We start from the raw sequence: 25,440 nt of genomic DNA on the forward strand, positions 1-25,440 counted from the left end.
GCAGGACGCACAAGTTTGCTACAGAGTGCTGGAGCGGATAAACAGCTCCGCTAGTAACCGAGCAGATTCCGAGGGAGGAGCGGGAATTTAGTTCAGTGATCAGTCCGACTACAATGACATCTCTTCATCCGCGGCTAGAGAAACCCACGGGGGGGGATGCTGATCTCCTACTTACTCTGTAGGAATCTGTGTTTGTGTGTGTGTGTGTGTTTGTGTGTGACCATGTTTGTTCGAAGTATTTGTTGAGCGCGGCACACAAACACACAGAGCAGAACACCACAGACACACTGACTTCTTTTTGTTTCTCTCGTGCTGGAATATTACCTGGTGGCAGGTTTGCGGCCTCAATTAAGTTCGTGGTGATTTGATTATAAAATGACTCGTGACTGGTGATTGTGCTTTAATAGAGCACATGTCCCAGACAAATTTCCAGTTATCAACTAGATAATCAAAAACCCATTGGGGTTTTTAAGGCCCCCTGGGTGCCTGGGGCCCCGACACGCTTTGTCCAACATTCATGTATCATTTCCTTTTCTTTTTCTTTTTATGCAACAAGCTGAATCGAAAGTTGTAAACCACATAGGATCCACGTCCTGCATGGAAAAGACATATGGACTCATATTCCCAAAACAGTTGTGGGGGGAAACGAACACAAAGTTTGGCACAGCAGGAACTTAGGCTGGGTGAAAGCAGCGGCGTCCCGGGGAGGGGCCACCCTCGGGGGCCACCCTCGGGGGCCTCACCTTGAACTCCACGGACAGCTGCGGCGTGTACTCCAGCGTCCACAGCGCTCGGACCAGCGACGCCAGCTGCACGGTGACCTCTCCGCGGTCGGCCGGGGGCTCCTCTCCTGCTCCCCTGGCCCCCCTCGCCCCCCCGCGGCACGCGTCCGCCCTGTACTGCTCCAGGCCGAGGTACTCGGCCAGCAGGTCCGTGTTGCTCAGGCACTGCACCACGGCGTTCATGAAGCAGGTGTTGCCGTGGTTCTTCAGCCCCAGCACGCCGGGCGTCTTGTCGCCGTAGCACCACGACAGCCGCTCCTTCACCGAGCCGTGGGACGAGGACGTCGTGGAGCTCTTCTTCGCCGTCGCGTCCCGGCAGGGCGCCGCCGCCGCCGCCGCCGCGCTGCGCCCGAAGCCGCCGTCGTCGTCCTCCGCGTCCGGCGGCTCCGCGTTGCCGAAGTGCGCCAAAGTGCCCAAAGTTTTCAGGATCCTTCCCATGAAATTCCCGAAGGAGCGCAGCGATTTCCTGCGGACGAACCTGCCCGTCGTGGACTTCTTGTCTTTGCGCGTCGCCGACCGCGGTTTCATGGGTTGTCTCCTCACCTTGTTCTCCCTGCGCGTCTCCATGTCTCTCCGCGCTGCGCACCGGGACCGAGAGCAAGCGGAACAGACTGTGGAGTCGCACCTGTCTGCCAGCCTGTCTGCCCTTCCTCCCCCCTCCTCCTCCTCCTCCTCCTCCTCGCCACTAACCCCGGCGCTGCGGTGGCACCGACGCGGCACCAGTAAGGCACATGATCGCCGGTTTCATTCTGTTGTCACTCCAGGTGATCTCCCCCGGTCCGCGCGTTGTGATCGGCGCCGCTGTCTCCAGGAACAACACAGACGAGCCGCCTCCCTCCTCCTCCTCCTCCTCATCGCAGGTTCAATTGCACTTCCTCATCGATGGCTCTCCGCTCCGGATCGAGAGCCCGGCGGTCTATTCACTCCCCCTCCTCCCTCCGCCCCCTCTCTCCTGTCTGCCTGTGGAGCTGCGATGACCCCCCAGACGTGTATTTAATTAACCTGGATTGCTAGGAAGGTGTATGCAAACAACAGATGACAGATATTGTTTTACTAGGAACAAGGAAGTAGTCGTGTGACAGGTGTCAAGCATGTGATGTGGCCTCGAACTGCCCCCAGTGGGACCAATCACAACAGCCCCTTCACTGGATGTCTTAAGAAAACATCCGGTTGGATATTGCCTGATATATTTGGAAGTAATACAATTGATAGTAAAGATCAGTGGACTCCCCTGGTATCATACCACAGAGTCATATTTGATCATAAATACAATATGACCAAGTGGCAGCCCATTGCGAGGTGAGAGCTCGTCCTCTGCACCTGCAACATGCACCTATTGGAAGGTTCCAGCTGTCAGTCGCCGCTGTGTCCGCGTCCCAATGCATACCATGCTTTAGTGTCCATTTTACTCAAAATGGGACCATGATTTACAAAACAAGAACATCACATTGTATTCAAGAGGAATTTTGAAACTAGAGATTGAGACCAGAAACTGTGCAGGCAAATGTCTACTGACGTTATAAATCGAGTGAAAAGTCCCCCCCAGAACGGCTGAATACATTAGTCCACAGCAACGACAATTTTATGAGAACCCCCTTAAATTTTATAACCTGCTATGTACAGGAGACTGCAAACAACACCGTGGTCAAAAACGCCCCAAACCCCCAACTTTTGCCTGGGGGTTAGGTTTAACTCACTTGAAACACCCTTGCCACTTACAATACAAGTCCCTAATGCAGTATATCTACATGCAGAGTCCCAAAGTAGAAGTCATTTTGGGAGTCCTGTATTTTGCGGTAACCTGATAATGTTGCTGTGGCGTGTCCCTGTCGCTGCTACAGAGGCTGTCAGTGAATGTCTCTATAACACACCAGGATTTACAGACAGATATATATATATCCTATAAATAGTCTGGCTTCTGTCTCCAAGCACATTGATGCTGCCGCTGTGCAGAAGCCTCCACAAAGTGACATAGATGTTGAAGAACCATTTGGTCACATACGTAATGATCGGTGCTGGTTTTTCAAAAGGGATCGGGCCCACTTTTGTGCTGCTTTCAGATTCCGATCATCTGCAGCTTAATTTCACAGCTCACCAGTACTAAAAAATGTAATTTAGTGGGCCAGATGTGCTGTTGAAATAGATAGTCAGGGGCCCATCCAAATAGTTTCATACATTTTTCTTCTTTGATGCTCTTAATACAGCATTGTCAGGAAACACACACACAATGCTACACCGTCACAACAAATGAAAAAAATCGGTATAAATATATGACTTAATGCTTCTATCCTTTCACTTGCACTGTGGTTTCCCTCTGATCATAAGCAGGGTGGAAAAGGGTAAAGACAGAGATGCCCTATTTTGCTGATCCAGGGATGTTTTGTTTATAATATGAGTGCTTGTTATTTTACTTTTTTGGGGGGAAGCAGGGGTGAGCCATTAATTATTTAGATAAGCCACTGTGAAGAATAAGGAGGAGAATGGGCGCAGATCAGAGACAGTCAGAGAGGCTTTCTGCCATATAGTTTGCCTCCCTCTTTAACCTGTATCCTTCAGGGAATAGCCACTTATAGATTGGCTGACATGTGTTTAAGTGCCATGAATCTGGGCCTCCTCGTTCTCTCCACCCCGGCCGACAGAAGAATAATATCGGAGGGAAAGTATGCACTAAATGTACTGTATAATATATCCTCGTGAAGTATGTAGCATACCATTAATTCTGCTGCTGTCAAACAATCTAAAGACACATAAAGCTGCCTCTTTGATGCTAAGAATAATTGCTTGTGTCTTTTATATTGACGTTAGGTGTCGCTCTGTGAATTTCCATCTATCAGCTCCTGTTGGGAATTACTACATAAGAGACTACACTCCTAAAGTGTCATCTTTTTTAACTTCAGTCTACGACGTTCTGTTGCTGCTGACAAATGAAGCAGCTTTATATACACCTGTAGACATGTATGCTTTATCAAATGAGATTTATTTCCTTTGGGTGTAAAACTCTGCAATGTGAATGTACGCTCGTTGGATTAGGTGGTACTGGATTCAAAGTGTCCAGGAGTGTCACATCAAGAGGAAGACGGGTGAGGGAACCTCCACCGGAGAATGGCTCCATCTGTGCTGGTGCTGACTATGATGCGGTTGTTGGAGCAGACCTTGATGCTGGTGATGCTGCCGCCATGAGCGGCCCCCACGTGGGTCACTGTACCGTCCATATAGTCCCACACCTTCACCAGCTTGTCGTCTCCACCTGGCATGAAAAAGGAAAAGGGAAAAAAAAAGGGAAAATGAATAAATGACTTTGAGCAGAGCGTGCGTTGTGGAGTCAGCCAAGGAGATGAAGAGAAATGAAACCATAATGAACAATAAGAAGCAATATTAAAAGACATGAATAGACCAGGGGCAAGTATAAAATGAAGTGTTATGGGCCATACCTGTCACAAAGTGTGTGCCGTCCTGTGAGATGTGCATGCAATTGATGGCTCCAGACTGCGCGCCCTCTACTTCCCTGATGGCGGAACCCTCGTACACATCCCAGTAGGCAACCTGAGGAAGACGTGAACACGCAGAAACCCTGAGATGTAGTTGCAGGTGTTGGACGTTCATCATTGGTATTGTTTACTAGAGCCCGAACGATCGGTATCAGAGCTTATGCTTACCGATGTGAAATCTTTTATTGTAAAGAATAAACAATGCAGGAAATTATTTGCATCTATATTTATATTTTAGGTAAAATAAATTATGTTTATCTTCTTAATTCAAGTTCTATATATTTGGTTGTATATGTCTATTTCTTCTAATTTATAGTTATTTATGATAAAGTTTATGGTTAAACTATCGGTCGGGATCTATTGTTAACACAAGGCAGGAAGCATAAAATCTGATCAAGGTTAAAGTAAAGTTAAGTAAAAAAGCAACAACAAGGAGATGAAAATCATCAAGCACATGCGTCATAAATAATTCAGAGCCCTTGGATCACTTTGTTGGAGTTATGGTATTAATTGCTATCGATGGCTGATGGCAAACTTAACTATTCAGATGATGCATCTGGGTTGTTGTGCTATTATTCTGTTACATCATCATACAAATTCTGAAATATGCACCATGTCACCTTAAAACTAACTTCATCATTCTCCCTCTGGAGGGAAATGAGCAGGTCTGTGGTCAGACTCTATCAACCCCTTCACACAATACTACTGAAACGATTTTGCCGATTCAAATGAGTTTGAATCTTCCTGGGGGCTTAACAGCTGCCAAAGTATCAAGTCTCACAAAAGGCACTTGTTAGCTGGAGTTATTTATAGATCAGACAGCAGAATCATCATTGTACCTGCTTCTTGTATTTACAGTAAACGACCAGAAGCATCGGATCTTAAAAGCAAGGCAATATATATATCCTGACTATGATGATGCTGACGAACAGTATACAGATGTCTACCATTTGACTTAACAAAGTGAAAGCATATGCAGCTTTATTTACGTTGGTGATTTGTAACAGGAAAAGTTCATGTTACACAGAGCTGCTCAGAATAAGCCCATTTATGAGAATAGCCTTTGAGACAGGATTTAATTTCTCTGCACAAGACCATGCCCATAATGCATTATGGGAGGGGAAATGTAATCTCACGCAGACATATCAAATACTGTCGGTTATTTTGGAATGAAAGAGGAACAAAAGGCTTTGTAAAAAAAAGAAGGATGTTATTTATAGTTTCAGCACAGCGGAGTGATTCTCAAAGCATAAACTGCCCTTTTAAGCCAGAGGAACATTTCTGTGGGGGCTGAGTCGACTGTGCTCCTCTGTCGCAGACTTTCTCATTCAGATGGAATGACTTGCTGATATTAATATTTCCACAAAATAACGTTGCGAAAGATAACCGGAAAAAAACACTGTCACCACCTGGGGGAGAAGGGTTCGTCAAGAACAACAGCTAGAAAGTTGAGTAAACCTTTCTTTTTTTTTCAAATCTTGCTTATTTACCTCGAATCAGGATATAGGCTTCACAGCTGCACAGATTATGCAAATTCATTCAGCCGAGGGGTGTGCTGTGTTTACCAACAAGGGACCACTTAGGCAATGTTTACAACAAACAGCAAACCTCCAAAAATACCACAAAATTGCTTCTCTTTGTGTATGAGAAAAAACAATGTTCATACAAAGGCTTCTGTGTATAAAGATGTGGCAAAAATTAGGGTAAAAATTATGTCATCTTCCCTCTCTTCTTCCTCAGTCACACAGTCACAAGCCTCTACATCCTACCTCATCTCGTTTCTGCGGCTCATTAGAGACGCCCACTTGTGTGAGTTGTCTTGGCCCATCTGCGTTGCCCGCACCTCGGCCTGGGAAACTGGCCCACAGCCAGGACATCGGGCCACCAAGTCAGTTAATTGCATTGGGCAGGAGCAGGTAACTCTAGCCATACATCCTCCTTTAGCAAATCAACCATTAACTGGGGGGGGGGGGGGGGGGGGGCGTAAAAATGTTGACCCTCTGAAAAGAGAGTGAGCCCCACATTGTCTCTACTTGGTGCAATATCAAAAACATGCATCATCTCCATCTATTACAATTCTTCTCTTTCTTCTCTTTCTTCTCTCTCTTTCTCTCACCTATTGGGTGTGCATGCTGGGATGTGATGAACGGTTGGAGTAAGGAGAGAGCGAGAGCAAGAGCAAGAGAGCATTGGTATTTGTTTTCCCAGACAGAGCGCCTGTGTCCTGCGATGAGCAGATGGTGGATCTGGCTGGCACTCGGGTTGCATGGGCACATCCGCAGGAAGGCACGAACTCCACAGCGCTCCCCCTCTATCTCACTCCTCTCTCCCCGTCCATGAATCCCTCCTTCTCACTCTCTCTCCGCTCCCTCAGCACATCCACAGCTCTGTGTTAATCAGCACAACTTGTCCTCGCCTCTCAGCATGCGGGGGGGGGTTTGGTATAGTGTGGCCGATTTCGAGGGGGTGTGCGGATGAAGTGCACAATCAAGGAAAAGGAGCATTCAATTCTGCCACTGTGAACTTCTGACCTTATGTAAATAAGTGGTGCCGAGTTAATCACAATTACTCACAAAATAACAGACTTGAGTGTTTATGTGTTCGAGGGTTTGTTTTTTTGCCACGGTAACTTGCAGCCAACACGATGGCTTAATTATGTTGAGCTGAGAAACAAATTACAAGCTTTTCAAGCTTCTGTGAGTCTGCTGATCTTACCAGAGCAACAGGTTTTTCACTGAGTGGAGATTATAATGACAATAACAGCATAAGTAGAGATCTAGATTCCGGTTGTTGAGTGTCAGCCTCTTTGCAAACGGAGGGATTTCCAATCAAATTCACAACACTTTTTTTTCCCTGTGAGGCATGACAAGATGTGTTATGAATCCCGCAAAAATTCTTTGCTAACCAACTCTAACATGCCAGTGCCCACAACCAACCAAGACAAATCACAGGGTAAAGATACATGGGCTGATTTCTGAGACAACAGTACTGAAATATATATTGGTACTTCAAATTGCATTTAATACTATTGGAAGAACTGAATGAAAGTATTGGCAGACCAGAAACTAACCTTTCTGTCAGTGCCACTGGTGATGATCTGGTATTCCTCTGGGTGGTAGCACACCGACCTGAACAGCGTGTTGGCGATCACTCTATTAAGACTCACAAACCTCCTGGAGGAAGAGAACCACAAGATGAGATTAAATAATTATGTATAGTAACAAATTACAAGAAAATACAAAAACGAAAAGAGTATTCTGCTCTCACTTGCAAACAACACATACTGAAAAATACTCATCACAGCAATTCATTATCTCTGCGATAAAAGATAATAACAAAGTAGTGAAACACACACATACAGCTGTTACGTGTCATCGCTGACAAGTATCACAGGGACTGTCAAGAAAAGAAGAGTTGATGTGGAATGTCGCACATTCCAAGAGAAATGGACAAATGTTTTTTGGAGGGGGGTTATTAGTTCAAGACAGACAAGCCAATGTGCCTGAAAAGGACAAATCTCATGTGTCATGACAGCCGGAAACATGATAAACTGGATTGTAAAACTGGATTCAACATTGTGACAGAGACAATGTCACACAGGCAAGTTCTGTAATGAACAAGCTTCAAGCGAAGAAGCTGAAACTTAATTCAGAAGAGAATTCGTAAAGGCTGCCACTGTGGAGCTGCTAGAACCGGACAAAGTAAAATTGTGCACCTTGTGTGCAAACACTGTGCATGTTCCTCCTCCACAAGAGCAAAGTCTAAACCTGCTATGACATTCGAATATACCTCCTTAAGGCATTTTGTGGGAGGTTTCAGGATATGAAAAGTAAACAAAAGGAACTGAACATATTTGCTACACCGCTAAATGTGGAACCAGCTAATGTGACGACGCAACATCTGAAATCATTGAGCTGACGGGCGATGACAAGCTCCAAGCTACGTACAAGGGCCCCCCTCTGCTGGAGGTTCTATAAACTGTATGTACGCCCTGGGGACTTCCCCCATTCTAAAGAGACGTGCAGTGAAGTTTGTATCTCTGTTTGGGACAACCTACTGCTGTGGGCTGTTCTTTTCAAAACTGAATCAGAAAAAAAAACTGACTGACCCAAACCTGGAAAACCAGCAATCGTACCAAAAACTAATGCTACAATTTAACCCGCAGACTTATTCATTGAAGAGGTTAATAACTGGAAAAAAATTCGACCACTGTTTTTAAAGGTTTTATTCTCCTCAGGGAAGACCATGGATTGAAGGATTTAAAGCTTTCTTTATAAAGAGCCTATTGTATTGTAATTTTTTTTCTGGTGGCTCTGTATATCATTAGCAATTATATGCATCATTTTTCTACTGGATAATGTAATTACCCTGTGCACCTACACAGCAACACAAGCAGGGTATTTTTTCCCACACCTGTGAGTGTACGTGTGTACAAAATAACTAAACAACGCATGGAAATATTTGCACCAAACTTGTCAACAAAAATAGGTTGCATTGCAACAAATTGCATTGCTCATAAATGCGTTTTCAAGATATCTCTGTATCCTTTAAGACTGTACAGTACATGACACGATCATGTGGTAAGGATGATGTCATCATGACATCACTAAGAAGTCAGAAAATGATGTCAACGAGTGAAGCAACGCATTAACTTTTGCAAACAATAACATTGGAGACATGGTCTACAGCTTGTTTAGATTAAGCACTCATTTTTCAACAAATAGTATAAATTACATCATCATGTAATCCATTACATGATTATGAAATGGCATTATTACCATATAAAAAAAAGTAGGCCTTGCCTGACTGGGGTATTTACAGTACAGCATATGCAGGGTATGCATCACCTTTTCATTAATAGATGTTTTGAGTCCAATACCTTTTGAATTGTGTCCACTCAGCTAAATAGACCCAGCTGAGTGTCAGAAAGATCACATTCTTAATATTCATCCACTCTGAGGTTGTGGGTTTGAGTAAGAATTAAATCAATTCATTATTTTGAGTTCCTGAAGATAGGTCTAGCTCTCCAGGGTTTTATGGTGTTCCTTACACAAAAATGTATGAGAAAATTGAGAACAACACTAAACTACTGTGTGTGTGTGCAGTGGGTGTGTTTGGGTTTGAAAATGAGCCACTCACACGAGGTCCCAAATGATGCAGGTGCCGTCACAGCTGGCAGTGACACACTCGTTGTCGTCACTCTTGATTTTGATACAAGTCACGGTGGCCTTGTGCTCCTTCATGGTCTCCAGCAGCCGGTGGCCCCGTATATGCAGCTCCCACGCACGCACCTAAGATACAGTAAATGAATCCATTACACCAGATACGATACATTAATCCAAATTCTCTCTCGCCCTTCTTTTGATGATTTGTACTGCAATTGATATTTATTGAAGACAGATGTTCCATAGTATGCCTTCTTTCCTTTTTAAATGTCAAAATACACTCTTACTGTAAGCCACAGTGCTAAAACAAATGTGCAGTGTCGTCCTGCATTAGTACCACTGAATTACAATGGATGAAACCCTGTGACCATATGCATTGAGCAGATCCTTTTGAAAAGTCTAGCCAGAGCTGTGTGAAGAATGTTTCAGCCACTCACACAAAATTATAAAGCAGGACATCTTTCTTCTTCTGATCAGCTCTTTTTTTAGTCTGTTAGTTATGAAATAGGCATGCTGGGTAACAAGGTTAGCTTATGTATAAACAAAACAACTCAGGAGAATATTCAGTTATTATTAAAGCATATTTCTTCTTAATTTAAGAAAAAAATCAAAAATTTTGTTGGTGACAGATGGAAGAGATTTGCGGACATCTTCCATTCATGGTATGGGGGAGAATTCCAATCTGTAACTTAGTTGTTTTTTTTACTTGATGAGGACTTTGATCTTTACCATTTATTAAAAGATTATTAATTTGAAGTGCATTTACTGTTATGTCTACTGACCTGTCCCTTTCCCCCTCCACTGACGATCCTCTTGCAGTCCCTGGTGCCAGCGATGGCTGTCACCCCCATTTTGTCCGCATCGTGAATGATGTGCATGAGCTGACCGCTTTCGGGCGCAAAAACACGAATCTTACCATCATTCCACGCTGGAAGACAAGATAAATAAGGTTAAAACAGTCTGCCATCAAGGATGTACATTTTATTTCAGTAGGTAATATAGTTTCACCTCAGCTGGTTCATGCCCTACAGTATCCAATGGACAAATACAATTATGGCTGAACTACAGCTCACACTATGACACAAAAGCCAGAGAATTCCTTGTAGTAATAAGCTCCAGTGTCTTGTTTACCACTAATGATGCAATGTCCATCAGCCATGATGTGCAGGGAATTGCAGGTCATGTTGAGTACGGTTATGCGCAGCAGCTCTTTGGGCTTGTCAGTGCGCCACAGCCTGATGTCATCTTGGGAGCAGGTTGCAAATAATTCAGATATTCCCCTAGCAGAAACACAAAAGAAGAAAGAGATAAGAGAACTATTGTTGATTGAATGACCACCTTCTATAAAACACTGCAAATGGAGTCAAAGGCAACCAAGTATCCATATAATTATTGACTTCATTAAGTTAGATTCAATACCGTACCCAGGTCTGTGTACTGAATCTCGAATTAATACTGTTTTTCCAGGCTGATAATGGAGAGACCCGGATAGGGCATTCATATGTCACCCTCTAGTGTGCACAATGCGGTACTGAAGTCAGGCATGATGAGAAACAAATAAGTTAAAGTATAAAAAAGAAAAAAGAAAAAGATACAACTACTCGCACTAGAGGCTTAGGAAGTATAACTTGCAATGGCTTGGTTGATATCTTGTCAACCAAGCAAAGTGATTCTTTTACAGCATGCTGGAGTTCCATTTCTCTTCAATCAGTCAATTTAGGGTGTCTACCTCTTGCCATATTTAAAAGCTGACACAGGGCCAGTTGCCATTTTACTCTCTCTGGTGGATCTGAGATCTAAACTACTGACAAAACAACTGGTGGTAACTGTTTTACCATTGGAGAATAATGACTTTGACTCTGCAACCCTGAACTGCCTGCCCCTCACTTACAAAGGGATGGCTATCTCATTGACAGCACTGCTGTGGCTGGTGGATATGAGTTCAGCTTTGAAGTCTGCATAACTCAAACGGTACATCTGAGCGGCCTCTGTCCCAACAAAGAACTCCTTGCCCTCTCCTCTTAACGCAATAGAGGTCACCCCCTTTTCCAGCTGGACATTCCTAATGGGAAAAGAGAAAAAAACTTTATAGATCAGGGCACTGTAAAATAAGCACAGCAAAATGTTTTTATTACATTTGGTACTATGTGGATTGGAAGAGTGGTTGTCGAGAAAATCAAAGAAAGAAAGAACAAAAGAAAGAATGTGATGTAATGATACAGTTGTAGGACTCACTTAAGAGTTTTAAAGTTTGTACTGGAACACAGAGTGAAGGTGCCAGATCCAGAGCCCACCAGCAGGTCCCCAGACTTCAGTATTCTTAGGACATTGACACCCTGGACAAAATATGCATGAGCAGTGAGTTCAAAAATAATTATTATGTTCACAAAAATAAATCAAAAACATATTTCAAACTGACTCGTTTTTTGATGCAAGTTGAAAGAACCAAGCAATCTACAACAATCTGGTGAAGTTTGTCAAATATTGAAGAGCTGTTTGAATTTCTCACAGGAAAAATAAGGTTAAAGCTCCCACACAACAAGGACACATGCAATTACAGCTGCAAATCAAATAAAATGTGACAACATGAACAACTGCCAAGTTTTGTAAGGAGCATTTAAATCAGGAATATGCTTCGATATGCTCGATATATATTACAAAGCAGGAAACTTGCGAGAGAATATCAAGGACAGTGCAAGTGAGCAAGAGCTGAAATTATTGTTGTTGTTGTTGTTATTATTATTATTATTGAATTTAGGCTGACCTACCAGGCTGTACTTTGCTTTGACGGGACCACAGTAACTCAGAAACCCAGTTTTCAGTTTGATTTTCATGATGTCTCCACTGCTGGTGCCACAGTACATGAACTGATCATTCGCTTCGATCTGTGTAAAATACAAACAAGTCAACCTGAGCAACATCATCATATCTAGTGAATTATATGTTTTTTTTTATTTTTAAATAAAACAATCACTGTGTATTATCACATTCTAAGGTGTGTTTGTTTGCCAAAACCAAGTGGGTGTGAATGAAATGGCCCTGTACCTCTATACATTTAACGTTCCTTTTCATTTTTCCTATCTGACAGGCCGTGGGCCTGATCTTCCTGTTGGGGAGGTCCAGCTCCCAGACTCGCAGTGTTTCGCTGCCCAAAAAAAGTCCAGCGATATTCAAATTGTTAAAGACAATAATAAGGATGCCATATTAACAACAGCATACATGTAGGGGGTCAACATTTTGAATGTATGCTGGAAAAGAGTGGGAAAAAACAATAAGTAGATGTCTAGCAATTTTGTAAGCAGGTGAATTTAGACTTAATGTGTTGATCATTCCTCTGAATAATGTTAAAGCTGTGTCCATCACTTACTCTAGGTTGACACTTGGTTTACAGAATGCCAGTAGGCACCGTTCACTCACCTCCCACCACAAACAAAGATGTTGTCGTTTGTGTTCGAGCATTCCACAGCGAGGCAGTGACCAGCACTGGGGGATGAAGCTGGGCTCCCACAAATGGCCTGCTTGGTCTCAATATTCCATACGACTATGCTGAAAACACCTCGCATGCTCAACAAATGGAGACTTTGTACAGCTGAATTGACATTGAATTAATGCGAGCAAACTCGATGTTTACCTGCCATCATCCTGACCCCCAAGGGACACCAGATACTTGTCGTTGGGAGAGAAGGACAGTGCCTCTACCTTTGTCTTGTGGAGCAGTAACTGGGCATAGATTGTTCGCTGTGCATAGTCCCAGATAATTATCATGGCCTTTGAAAATATGTGCAAACACATGACACACATTCGTTTTTACATCCCTTATCATAAACAGATTCAAGCTCACATATTCTTTAACAGAAAAATAACGACTGCTTCATTATGTGCCACACAACATCAAAATAGGACAAATTGAACAAGTAATTCATTGATTTAGTGAGTTAACGCGACCCATATCAGAAACTCTACATTTGGAGAGTGCCTCTTCACCACTGTTACCTTAAAGCCCATGGCGTTGACCTGTCCAGAGGCTATGTAAGATCCGGTTTTGGATATCGCCACACAGGACACATTGTTTGTGTGTCCTTGCAGGAACTCCTGCTTGCCGTCTTTGATCCTGTTGAGAATGACAGTGGATCCCAGAGGATAGATGAGGTGCTCTCCGTCTGTGTGGACTTTCAAGCCGGAGAACACGTTCCCTGATGAAAGAAAGTGTAGCACACCATGAGATCCAACATGTTATAACACAGACAAGGACAAAGGACATAAACCGTTTGTGATCATGCAGGACGCTCTCTTGTATTATCTCCCAGTTGTACAGGTGAGCCAACCAATTCACACTGGCAGGTCTTCCTGTAAAAGATAGTTGGCAAAAATGACTCAACAATTCACCCAGCCAGCTGCCTTTGTGATCATTTTAATAGCTTAGCTGGAACATTTGAAATACCACCAAGCCTACTGTGAACCTATGTAACACTAAACACAATTTAAAAAGAAGATCCCAGATGTTCCATCAACTCAAAGGAGGATGCTATGTAGCTGGCTGTATTCTCCGGAGCCCCCCTAGGTTCAGGTGAGAGAGTATCCATAGTATTCATTGAATTGGATGTGTTGTCATACAGTAGTTCAGAGCCGTTTGTGAAATAAGAAGACGTACCGTTGAACCCAATCGCAGCCTCCAGTTCGAGTTGAGTCACGCCTTTAGTTTCGAGATCCATGGCTGAGAGATCCCAGATCTATTATCGCTGTCACCTGTAAAGTGTTGAAACGAGGCCTACTGTCATCAATTAAATCACATTTTCAGGATTTGTTGCTTATCGATGTAACTTCAGGTTTAACTCTGGGTTGTCCGTCCTCACGACGCTGGTTTTCTTCTTACGGGGGTAAATCACCATGGTAACTAAATTCTGAAGGGCCCAACTGCTCCGGAGCAGGTGAAGCTCGAGGTAAGAGATTAAAGCCAGTTACCGTCCAACTACTGACCAATAATGTCACTGGAAGAGCCCCGCGTCGTCTTCTACAGGTTACTGACTGGGACAAAAGAGTTCCTTTAGAGCAACGTGACAAATAATAAAGAGGAGAGCAGATATCGATTCACAATGTGAATGGGATTTTCACTTCCGGGGGCTGTTGGGCTTTTCCAGCCTTTTCACGTGTCCACTCTGGTTTTAAAAGTTTCAAATAAACAGCGGGAGAGTTTATCATGCTGCATGAACGCACAGACTCGTCAATATGAGGACTTCATTTGAAGCCAGTAAAGATTGATTCCCGACGGACTCTCCGACGGTGTTTTACTCTCTTATTCTCTCACTGCAGCGCGTGTAAACTGCGACGACAACTCGACTAACCTGCTCCGCTCGGCAGCGCTACGTTACCATGGTGATTTGCCCCGGTGACACGTGAACCAGCTTCGTGTGCCGGAAAACTCACGGTTACAACTGGAGCTTTCCTCTATAACCGCAAATCCCGCGTCGTAGTACAGTCCTCGGGTTCTCCAAGATTATCAAATGTTAGGTTAAGTCAAACCAGATAACGAATACATTCCCCGTGTTAGTATGTTGAACTCTCTTCGTCGTTACTGGGCCGCTGCTCTTCTAACTCCCCAAACAGACGTTACCTAGCAACGGGTTAGACTGGCCACTTTCATTGGTCGGTGAAACGCCCTCGCTAGCTTCATGTACACTCGGAAATTTCTTTTCTCAAAGGAGTCCCAATGTAAGACATCATACACAACTTTTTTTGCTCTAAACACTGCTGTTTGTAAAAGATGTTATATGAAAACAATTTATGGTGGCTGTATTTTCTATGAAATAACTTTCACAGTTTTCGTTGGTCAAGGTTCAATTCTCATCTTTATCAGTGAAACTGATAAAAAAATACATGTCAGCACATTAGTTAAATATGTATTGAAGAATGCAGTAGGCCCATCTACAGGACAACGCAATGTATCTGTAGATTGGCAGCATGCTACTATGCGAATCACAAAGGAAATCTGTGGATTAACGACACATTATAGATGCTATACTCCTCAATATAAAAAAGTTTTATATTAATTTTAATTATACACAAAAAAAAACTGCAGTTGCACCCTATGATTCAAACCACTGTTCGCTGCTTAGGCTTGGACGCTCACAGTACTAAGTAGGTGTCTAATGACATGGAGAACAGTGTACCGACACTTTTTTGCTCTGAGACAATACAGCATTACTTTGCATCCTGCGAAGGATAATAATAACTTGATATACGAGTACAAAAGTTGTCAATTCTTGGCAGTGAATTGTTTATTCTGGGCAACCGGCTAAAAATTCTATTTTTCAAAAGACGGTAACATCTTGTTGTAAAGAACTGCTGAAATGGACTTCGACATGCACAAATGTTATTGATCTTGTGTACCCTCTGCGGTAGACTTAAACCGAGGTAGCGGATTACTTCCGATTAGGTTAATCACAATGGAAACCAGAGTCTCAAACCTTTTGGGAGGAAAAGTCTACTTGGGTTTGTTACAGATCTTCAGGTTAACAGTAAACAGGAATTCATCCCATGATACTGTATGAGATATCTTTCACACTATCTAAAGGCATGTACAAATCTGTCATGAGAGGGAGATGTGAACAGAGATGTGAACAGCGCTGCCAACATTATGTTCACCCAACACAAAAAACATATCTATGCAAAACATAGCATAGATGTCGATTTCAGTGAGCAGCAAAGTGAATCATTACGAAGTTTAAAAATTAGTTCTCAATGCACTACAAATAATCCTGGACTGTGCTCCAGGAAAATTGTCGATGAAATGTCCCTTCCATTCGCTAATTGCTTGGATTTTCAGAGGGTCCTTCAAGAATTGATATGTCTTTGGATGTGTCCGTAGACATTTGTCTGTGTGTGTGTGTCCTCCGGTGTCTGCTGAGAGAATGGCTCCATGAAAACCTGCGACCACAGGTGAGGCACAGATAGGGTCTTTCTCCCGTGTGTGTCCGCTGGTGTTTTGTCAGGGACTTGTACCGTGTGAAGGTTGCCCCACACTCGTTGCAAATATACTTCTCTGATTTAATATGAACATTTTGTTCATGTTCTTTCATGTTGCCCAGCTGAGAGAATCCTTTACCACACACGGGGCAGAGATGCGGTTTCTCCCCCGAGTGGGTCAAGCCATGAATATTCAAATCCTGACGAGAGTAAAATCCTTTCCCGCAGATAATACATTTGTACGGTCTTTCCCCTGTGTGGCTCCTCATGTGTCTTTTAAGCCCTTCTGAACGGGAGAAGCAGCTTTCGCACACACTGCATCTGAAAGGTTTCTCTCCAGTGTGGGAGCGGAAGTGCCGACGGAGCTCCGAGGCCTTGAAGAAGCGCATCCCGCAGTCTGGGCAGCAGTGAGGTTTTTCTGGCTGCTCATCATGTGTCTTTTCGTGTGCTTTGCAGTGACCTGACTCGGAGAACCCTTTCCCACAGACCGAGCAGGTGAAAGGCTTCTCCCCAGTGTGCATTCGCTTGTGACGAACAAGTTTGTTAAGTTTGCTGAACGTCTTCATGCAGTATGAGCACTGATGAGGCACCTTCGGTTTCTTTGAGTGTGTGCGCTTATGCCTCTCTAACTTTGAAGGCCTGTTGAAAACTTTTCCACAATCAGGACAAGGATGCTTGTTAGTCTTAGTGTGGCAACTCTGGTGTCGGATCAGCTTCTCTTGTTGTGTGAAACTCTTATCACAATGCTGACACTGATGTAGAGTCTTCGGCTTCCTCGTGTGCACAGGTTGATGCCTTTCTAGCTTCGATGGTCTGTCAAACACCTTACCACAGACAGGGCAAGGGAAACACTTGTCTTTTGTGTTGCCCTCTTGCTGTTTGGAGTCCTCTGGCTCAGTGGAATCTGACTCTGAGGTTTCCTTCACCACACCTTCTCCAGCACCTGATGAACAATCACATCAAAGAATATCCTCTTCATACTTTACTCAATGAAGCGATTGAATTGACCGATTTGATGATTGTAGTGTTGACGGGGGAAAAAAAATCCTGAAAGTATAAAAAGAAGCATCCGCATTCCACACTTACTTTCCTCTGAAGATTCTGTTTTAGGGTGAGAAGCAGTGTCTGGGCCCATGACTGCCACCTATTTGTCGATGACAGAAAAAACAAACACAAAGTGGAAAACATATCAGTAATGTGCAGAGTTCTGTCGACTCTTTTTTCTAAACAGTGTTATGGATCCAATTATTGTCTCCAAGACATTTTACATCTGAATATTTGGCATCACGGTACAACAATGTCTTATTGGCCAATACACCGATGTTGTGTAAACCGATGGACGATATATCTGAATTCAGTTAATATCAGCGTGTATATTGCCACTTTTTGAGCGATATTTTATTGTATTTTGTTTAGTAGCCATGCAAGGGATCTGATGTTAAGATATAGGTGTATACAATATATGACAGTAGTGTAATGACAAGAGAGAAATTAAGTGATTAAGGGGATTTCAACAAGATCCCCCTTGATTCCACTTCATTTCCCCAGGCAATATTTGTTTAAAGCAGTGATTTTATCATTCACACAGTGAAGTTTTGCTATTCAGAATCTTGGACTACCATATATTCTCCCTTCTTAATGCTGGCTAATAATGAAGGCACTAACTAATTGTTCCCTGATGCTGTGAGCAAGCCCCTTCTGGAAACAGCACGTTCAATGGTAAGGTAGCCAGTGTTGATGCAGAGGACTGTTAGTATGAAGTAGCATCTGAACATAGGCAGTGCTGAGCTGTGTTCAGACCAGAGTTTCGAATGGACCCACCTCATGACAGACGGACCCCGGCCGTTAGTGTTAGTGAAAAAAAGTCATTGTTTATTTGCGACACGCATGCACACGCGCGCACACACACACACACACACACACACACACGCACACAGACACACACACGCACACACACTCACAAAAAAAAGAGCTATGCAGCATTAGCTAACTTAGCAAAAGCTAACGTTGTCGCGTTCGCTGAAAAACCTTTTTAAAAAACCGAGATTGGGTCCCACCTCTCCACTGAGCCTTAAAAGCAACGGTTGTCACATCGTTTCGCCTGCGACGTTTTTTAGATGTAACGTCCTTTGTAGTTGCTGTAGCTAGTAGCATTCGCGTGCTACACAACAAGCTGTAGCGCTGAAGAGTGCGTTATTTTCTTTCCCATGACCCGACCCCTCCTCCCTCCCTGCCTCTGATTGGCGTTCACTCGCATTCTTCCCCAACCCTGACCAATCACCACTTTCAGTGTCCAAAACTGAACCAATCAGAGGAAAGGTATGGGCGGGTCGTCTTCCACCTCGGGTGGGAAGAAAAATATAACGGTGTAGGGATTTGTTTCAATAAAAGCTTCAGTCTGTGGTGTGGGCTGTGCGTTCCTCAAGTTAGGTTGCTAAACTCTTTTGACAGAAAGTTGTTTTTTTAAATAAAATACTATTTTTTTATTACATGGTGAGAAGAAGGGTTTCACTTAATTTTAATTAAAACATAACTGTTGACAAAGTTTGACCACACATACAGTAGACACTTCAATAATACACTGATTCACAGCGGAATGCAGCTTTACAGGTATTTTCTGTTATCTGTGTTTGCGTGTTTACATGTTTTGCCAGACGCCCACCCCACCCCTAACACTTAAAATAGCTCACGTCCAGCAGCACTAGGAAGCAGCAAAGGTTTTTTTTTTAATACAGTATAATATTAATTCATGTTTGGACAGATTTGATACGTTTAGCTCAGGGAGAGTTTTGACCCCATTATACTGTAAAAATAAAATGTTTATAATAAGTGAGTTATAAGGCAACAAGAATACAGCTGATCATCACATGACAAAAAGGTGCATACAGTTAATACAGGATTATGCAAAAGATACTGAACAGATTTCCACTAGGCTTGGCGGAAGAATGGTACATGAGCCAAGACAGAAGCCTTTAAATTTCTGCACAAATTCGGACAAAGGAGCGGATATAGGAATGTTTTTATCTCTTTCTTTAACATTGTGAGACATTTTGAATTGTATCCAAGGGAATGATGCATGGATCTTGATTTAAAGGAAAACAGGCATGTTAAGGGGACTGATATCTATGAGTGTGCAGCTTGATTGAATTTAAGTGGAGAGTTGGGCCTTGGCAAAGGTATGTGTTCTACTGATTGCTATTCTAGTTTTAAGTATTTTTTGGGATGCTTATGTTTTTAGAAAATATGTGTTGAGATGCAAACTATTGTGTATGTAAGCATTTAACGATCAGTAATATGAGCTATACGAATAAACTTGATCTACAAACATCACAATATGTGCATAAATGTGCATTTCACAAAATAAATATAAGAAATTTGCATAAAAAATCAAGTCCAATGAAACGGCATTAAGAAAAACAGCTTCAGAGTTGAGATGCAAAAGTTACAAGGTTTCTCTCTCATCTTTTTACGGAGAGGGAAAACTGTGAGAAAGGGAAATAGAGTTCTGGATGCCCCACACTTCAAGGGACTGGATCTTGAAATATCCCTTGCATAGTGGGACACTCTTGTATGTGTCACAATGCTCTGTATATCCTCCCTCAAGGTCTTCCTGTAGGCAAAGGGCATGGCCCCCATCACCACCTGAGAGAAAATACAACCATTAGCACTGCATGCACACTGTCAGCTGACATTGATGTTGACTTGACGTCACTGTTTTTGTCTATTCTGTTATTTTGATAGTATAGTCAACATACCAATGATGAGCTGTCTGTCATCGCCTGCTATGAACATGTTGGCCTGTTGTGCCTTTGGTCTCTTTGGCTCCTTGGCAGTTGTGAGATCCTCTGATGGGGCAGTGAAGGGGATCGTCAAGTAGCTAGGATCCTGGGGGGTCCCAGCAGGACAGGTCAGAGTTGTGCTGGCTGCGGTGGAGGCGACAGGGGAGCTGCCATTGATGGACACCTGGGAGGAGGCACTGTTGCTGATACAAACCTGCCGTGGAGCAGCTCTTCTGGTCATAATGTTGACCATAGCCTGCTGGTAGTGCTCCATGCTGGGTCGGAGCTGAAAGAGTAATCACACTTCTTATTTGACAATCATTGCAGTATAAGATGCATTCCAGTGAATGGCGGTGAATAAGCACTATGTGTCTCACCATGAAAACAAAACATTCCCCAGTTCCAAAATATGTAAGTCCCTCATGGTCCTGCTTTCTTCTTTCTGTCATATCTGTTGACAGGAAGGCACCAAAGACCTGAGAAATGAGAAAGAGTAATATTTTAGCACCATACTAAACGTATTGTCATGATTATTAGGCGTAAAAAGATCAGATGTATCCCAATATGTATCCCAGTGTTACCTCCTCATCCACAGTTTTGATCATCAAGACTGCTGGTTCGTGTCCCTCCACATGCGAATAGAATCTACATGAGAGGAAAAGTGTTGTTTTTAATATCCTTTAAACTGCAGTGTCACTAAAAAGTAAACCAAACTCCTTGACCAATATTATTTTTCTTTTGCGTCAAATTTGTATGTAGCCAGAACTCTTTTTCAGAGATTACGATTACTATTTTTTTTAGCATTTTATTTATATTATGTGTAACAACGTTAAAGATGGCTAAACACAGGACTAATTAGTGTCAACTTCGGGTAATTTTATACATAAACAACACCTGAGTCACCTGACATTCATACACAAGGCAAACATGTTGATAGTGAAAACACAACGCCTCTTTCTGTTGCATAACTAGACCTGGGAAACTGCTGGCACATGTTGTTTAGCAGTTATTGATCCATAGTGACCTGGCCTCATTTAATGATGCAAGTATGGACCAACAAAAAAGAAAAAAATATAAAGGGTTTCATTATATGGAAGAAGCATCAGCTCTAAGTGTCAAAGATAGTTTCTAAGCGGCATTAGACCAATTTACTTACGAGGCAAGTCTTCTTCCGTGTTCAGCTGTACTAAACAGCCTAATGGGACTGAAAAGGGCAAAGCGCTCGGGTATCCAGGCCCAGACGACTCTCATCTCAATCCCTGTCACAACACTGGAGCTGAAGTTTGTGAAGTCCACGGTCTCAACCGTCTGCCTTCAGGAACATTAAATGCAGCAATGATATGTGAAAATGGGATCACATTTGATCATTTGAAATTATAGTTATTTTTTGCAAATATGCCATGCGCCTCTCACAAATATGTGACTACCTGGCTGTTCTACATCAATTTCTGTATTAACCAACCTCGTCTGGTGAATGTTGACACCTTTTTGCATGAGAGAGTCCTTATTGGCATTGAACAGGAGGTTGAGCTCTCTGCGTGTGGCCATTGGAACCAGGAAGGCCCCCTCCAGGAGTGTCTCTGCTGTGCAGTGGCGAGCTACATTCTGCACAAACCGCTTCATGTCTGTCCTGAAGTCCTCCACGTCTGCCACTCGAGATGACACTGATACTTTGTAGAGGCTGAGCAAAGCCAAAGCCACCCTTCAAAGACAATTATTTTGAAATAGTCTTACTGTGATCTTTCACCTTTTGCAGTTCTTTTTTTCACAAGTAATGGTTATGTCATGAGAAATCACAGATGCAAGGATTTTGATAAGAAATGTTGTGAAAGCGAAGTAGCAGCAGACCTGTAGAGGACCTTGTAGCCCTCCAGTAGGTAGACATCCAGCACTCTGATGGCGTAGGTGAACGGGAGGTAGGCAAAAATCCACATGATCCAGTCAGAGTAAAACTCAAAAAGGTTTTGGTGAGAGCTGGCAATCAGCTTGCGGATGCCTCTGCAACACCTGTTCGCAAGGTCTCCAAAAGTCATACACGAGGCTCGGTAGGTGAGGAAGGTCTGGTCAATGTAACGCTTGTTGGGGTCATTGTAACAGATGAGTCGGGAAACACTGTAGAAACACTCGGCCTCATCCTGGCTGAAGTGGAGGATGAGGGAGACCAAGGCAGGCAGGATGGGGCAGAAGTTCATTTCTGGGAAGTGTTGGTCCAGGCAAAGGAGGATCTTTTTAACGGAGTTCAGCCCAGCTTTGTTGAGACAGTATCTACAAGAAAAGAGCGAGCATAGTCAGTGGATGTGGATTTTTTTTTAACAAACAGCTTCTGTGAACCTTTTAGTGTTGTTTTTATGAAAAATGCAGTATGCAACATACGAACTAATGTACCTTGGTATTTCTCCTGCCTCCATGTACTCTGGGACCGGGTGGGTGCTGATTTTCTGTTCTCCAAACAGCTTCCTGGCCAGTTCATAGTAGACATCTCTGTCTGAAGTGACAGACCTGCTGCAGATATCACATCAATCCACATTCAGATCATTTGACTAAGTGTATTTAAACAAAAACAAGTACACACTGTTTTTGCAAAGAGAATGCATACATATGATGATGTGTGATTTCATGACAGAAAATAAATTTTTATGTGATATTATATTCAATGTGACCATCTGTACCTGGAATTGATGCTGTGGATGACGTGATAGTAAGCTTTGGCCCTCAGTGTGTGCGGCATGGCCCAGAATCCTTCCCGGCCCATGGCTTTCAGCTGCTGGTGCTCACTCATCAGGATCTGCTGGTATCTTTTTGCAGCTTCGGGATCAATCTTCTCCCAGTCGACAAACTGTCCATACTTCATTCCCGAGTTGGAGCTAATCTCCCAGTTGTCCGACTCAGAGATGGTTATCATCGACACAGACTTGAGATTGCCGCTACTGCCTTTAAGCAAAACATGCACACATAGCATTCATTTTTATTTTCCTAAACAGAACTGATAGACTTTGATTTCAAAATATTCCTATTACTGGAGTAGACTCGACAAGGCATTACAAAGCATTATCCTTAAGTACCATTAAGTTCTCTAGAGGGTGAAAGCTTTTTTGGTTTAGACTTGGACTTCTTAGCGGTGACCTTAACACAAGCCCCATCGCCGTCTCCATTCTCCTTTTTGGTCGCTGAGCGCTGTTGAAAGGAGCTTGCCCTCTGCCTCAGCGGACTGGACCTGTCGAAGTGTCCCACGTCATAGTCGGACTGAAGCTCTGACGTCTCATAACTGTAAAAGGACCTGGGGAACAGATGGCTCAGTATTCATTTTGTATTCAGGAATAGTTATACATCTTTTTGGTCTGTTGTGCAAGTTTGCCACATAATTAAAAAACAAATTCACATAAATGTGAGTTAAAATGCCTGTTGCTCGCTGCTCTGATGATAAACATAATCTGGATTTTTTTTCAAAAATGTGAACAATGTAAAAACATACCTGGAGCGAGGTCTTAGAAAGATTTGGTCTGTCTGTGTCTCCACACCATAGTTCTTACTGTCTTCTGCGCTGTAGTATGAGTGCGATCTTTGCCTGCTTCTGCCTCCTACAATACAGTCCAAGTCTTGGTCAGAAGACGCGTGAACTGGGATTGAATTCGTATTTCCACAATTGGAGAATTCTGGTGTTCTTGAAACGTGAATCATGTCCGGTCTTATTCGTCAAAGAAATGGAAGTCTGGAGGTAATGTGTTCCCTGGTATCCACTGCACATTGTCAGGACGGGGGCTGTATATAAGCATGTGGGCTGTGGCCATGTGAGTCATGCTTTTGTTTGTTTGTGGTGATGTGAGTCTCTGAAAGTGACAGTTCCACTGATTTTCCTGTTTAACTTTCCTACAACACACAGTGTCTCATTCTGCGAAGTAAGCGGTCAGTCTCTGGACAACATCCACAGTGCCAACATGATCAGGACCAATAAAGAAATAAAGGATGGAATAAAAATATCCAGATCACATGACGAAATACAAGAACCTTTTTTGTAAACACATGATTTGAAATTTCCTTCAAATAACCTTCACTGCACTGTACGTTAATGCCTTTTTCTTTAATATAATACACAATACATCCACTTATTCTCCACAATAGACTGTTCATTGCTATTGCAATAAACACATTTCTTAATATTTAAATGTTTATTTTTAAAGGGAAACATATCAAACCCTTCACTCTTCAGAATAAGGTAATCAAAAAGAAGTATGTAATCATGTTGGGCTTTCTGTGAAACTCCTTCAGGCGTAGCATCGAAATGCCAAACAAATCTATTCCAAGAAGTCTTCTAAAGGTTATTGTTCTACACAACACGTATATGTTTTGATCCAAACAAAACCACTGTTTGGTTAGGAAACATAAAACCTCAACAAGTACTTATCTCATATGTGGGCTTCACATGTAATTGAGACAAAAAACAAACTCTTAAGCGCCACGAGTGAAGCAAACTGTCACTCTTTCATGTCAGTTTCCATGGAGGCTGGAATAATATAAATAAATACTCACATATCATTCAGACTAAATACAGCTCAGTCTATTTAGATCCACATTGTGAAAAGTTAAAAGTTTACAAGTGTATTCTTACTTTCTGTGTATCCTGCCATGCTGCTCTGAGGCTTTTAACAAGAATGGATGCTCATTCTTGTTTTCCAACCAGATAAGCATCTCTTTTCACGAAAGGAAAGGACAACGCGGCATGCAAGTCATAAACACACACATATTGCTTGTTTTGACCGTCATGAAGTATGAACTGTCCTGTCAAAGGAAATCATTGAGTTTCAGTCATTTTAGTTTTATTACTGATCATCTAATCTGTGACGGCATAGACCAATCACTGAAGGACTTACATGTTCAAGTTGACCATATAAGGTAGGATATAGTGTCATTGAGGTATTTAAGACACAATTTCCTCATTTTAACTGTATCCCAAAGGTTTAAATGTTTAGCACTGCTTCCATAAAGCATCAAACATAGTAATGTTTAGAGGTGCTTTGGTAAAAGTTTTGCTGAACTATTTTTGAATTTGAAATACAGGGTTTCCTTTGGTAAACAATGACCAACATGATCAATTATCACGTACATATTAGGAAATAGAAAGGAAAAGATAATTAATTATCTGTAACCTTGCTAGTTCAAGCAGCACTGCTCCCAGTCGACCACATGACCCAAATTCTGCGACTGCACTAAAACATTTCCTTGTGTTTATTGTTTAGGCCACTTATGTATTAATTTTTCAACTGAT

General features: G+C 42.7%; 4 protein-coding genes across 8 annotated transcripts in view; all 4 read right to left on the reverse strand.

The window, feature by feature from the left end:
* Positions 1-1,602, reverse strand: part of usp43a (ubiquitin specific peptidase 43a) — an 85,840-nt gene extending 84,238 nt beyond the window's left edge. The window contains exon 1 of the mRNA XM_035636512.2: positions 744-1,602. Within this exon, the coding sequence (XP_035492405.2) occupies positions 744-1,349 (606 nt within the window). The 5' untranslated portion in view covers positions 1,350-1,602. The remainder of the gene's footprint in view (positions 1-743) is intronic.
* Positions 1,603-3,740: 2,138 nt separating this feature from the next.
* cfap52 (cilia and flagella associated protein 52) lies at positions 3,741-15,011 on the reverse strand. 3 transcript variants are annotated; one of them, XM_035636516.2, is made up of 15 exons: positions 14,879-15,011; positions 14,087-14,181; positions 13,429-13,628; positions 13,067-13,203; positions 12,853-12,981; positions 12,481-12,580; positions 12,204-12,320; positions 11,671-11,771; positions 11,327-11,497; positions 10,567-10,715; positions 10,218-10,363; positions 9,410-9,561; positions 7,341-7,443; positions 4,214-4,325; positions 3,741-4,029 (listed from the first exon to the last, which is right to left on the reverse strand). In XM_035636516.2, exons 2-15 carry the CDS (start codon positions 14,145-14,147, stop codon positions 3,848-3,850), a joined length of 1,860 nt encoding a protein of 619 aa, XP_035492409.2. In that variant the 5' UTR covers positions 14,148-14,181; positions 14,879-15,011; the 3' UTR covers positions 3,741-3,847. The 3 variants fall into 3 exon arrangements, with proteins under 3 accessions (XP_035492409.2, XP_035492408.2, XP_035492410.2); XM_035636515.2 differs by having other exon boundaries at positions 14,860-14,995; XM_035636517.2 differs by lacking the exon at positions 14,879-15,011 and adding an exon at positions 14,413-14,733.
* A 251-nt stretch (positions 15,012-15,262) lies between these two features.
* LOC118312149 (zinc finger protein 239) lies at positions 15,263-18,619 on the reverse strand. 2 transcript variants are annotated; one of them, XM_035636519.1, is made up of 3 exons: positions 18,456-18,619; positions 17,485-17,542; positions 15,263-17,341 (listed from the first exon to the last, which is right to left on the reverse strand). In XM_035636519.1, exons 2-3 carry the CDS (start codon positions 17,531-17,533, stop codon positions 16,239-16,241), a joined length of 1,152 nt encoding a protein of 383 aa, XP_035492412.1. In that variant the 5' UTR covers positions 17,534-17,542; positions 18,456-18,619; the 3' UTR covers positions 15,263-16,238. The 2 variants fall into 2 exon arrangements, with proteins under 2 accessions (XP_035492412.1, XP_035492413.1); XM_035636520.2 differs by lacking the exon at positions 18,456-18,619 and adding an exon at positions 18,220-18,449.
* A 278-nt stretch (positions 18,620-18,897) lies between these two features.
* Positions 18,898-23,933, reverse strand: LOC118312146 (TBC1 domain family member 24). 2 transcript variants are annotated; one of them, XM_035636514.2, is made up of 11 exons: positions 23,650-23,933; positions 23,240-23,454; positions 22,847-23,108; positions 22,563-22,676; positions 22,026-22,442; positions 21,640-21,879; positions 21,334-21,489; positions 20,759-20,822; positions 20,555-20,653; positions 20,154-20,463; positions 18,898-20,040 (listed from the first exon to the last, which is right to left on the reverse strand). In XM_035636514.2, the coding sequence occupies exons 1-11, from the start codon at positions 23,853-23,855 to the stop codon at positions 19,865-19,867; spliced, it is 2,259 nt and encodes a 752-aa protein (XP_035492407.2). In that variant the 5' UTR covers positions 23,856-23,933; the 3' UTR covers positions 18,898-19,864. The 2 variants fall into 2 exon arrangements, with proteins under 2 accessions (XP_035492407.2, XP_035492406.2); XM_035636513.2 differs by having other exon boundaries at positions 22,563-22,679.
* Positions 23,934-25,440: the final 1,507 nt, after the last annotated feature.

Source organism: Scophthalmus maximus, chromosome 8, assembly GCF_022379125.1.
Source record: "Scophthalmus maximus strain ysfricsl-2021 chromosome 8, ASM2237912v1, whole genome shotgun sequence".
Lineage (NCBI taxonomy): Eukaryota > Metazoa > Chordata > Actinopteri > Pleuronectiformes > Scophthalmidae > Scophthalmus > Scophthalmus maximus.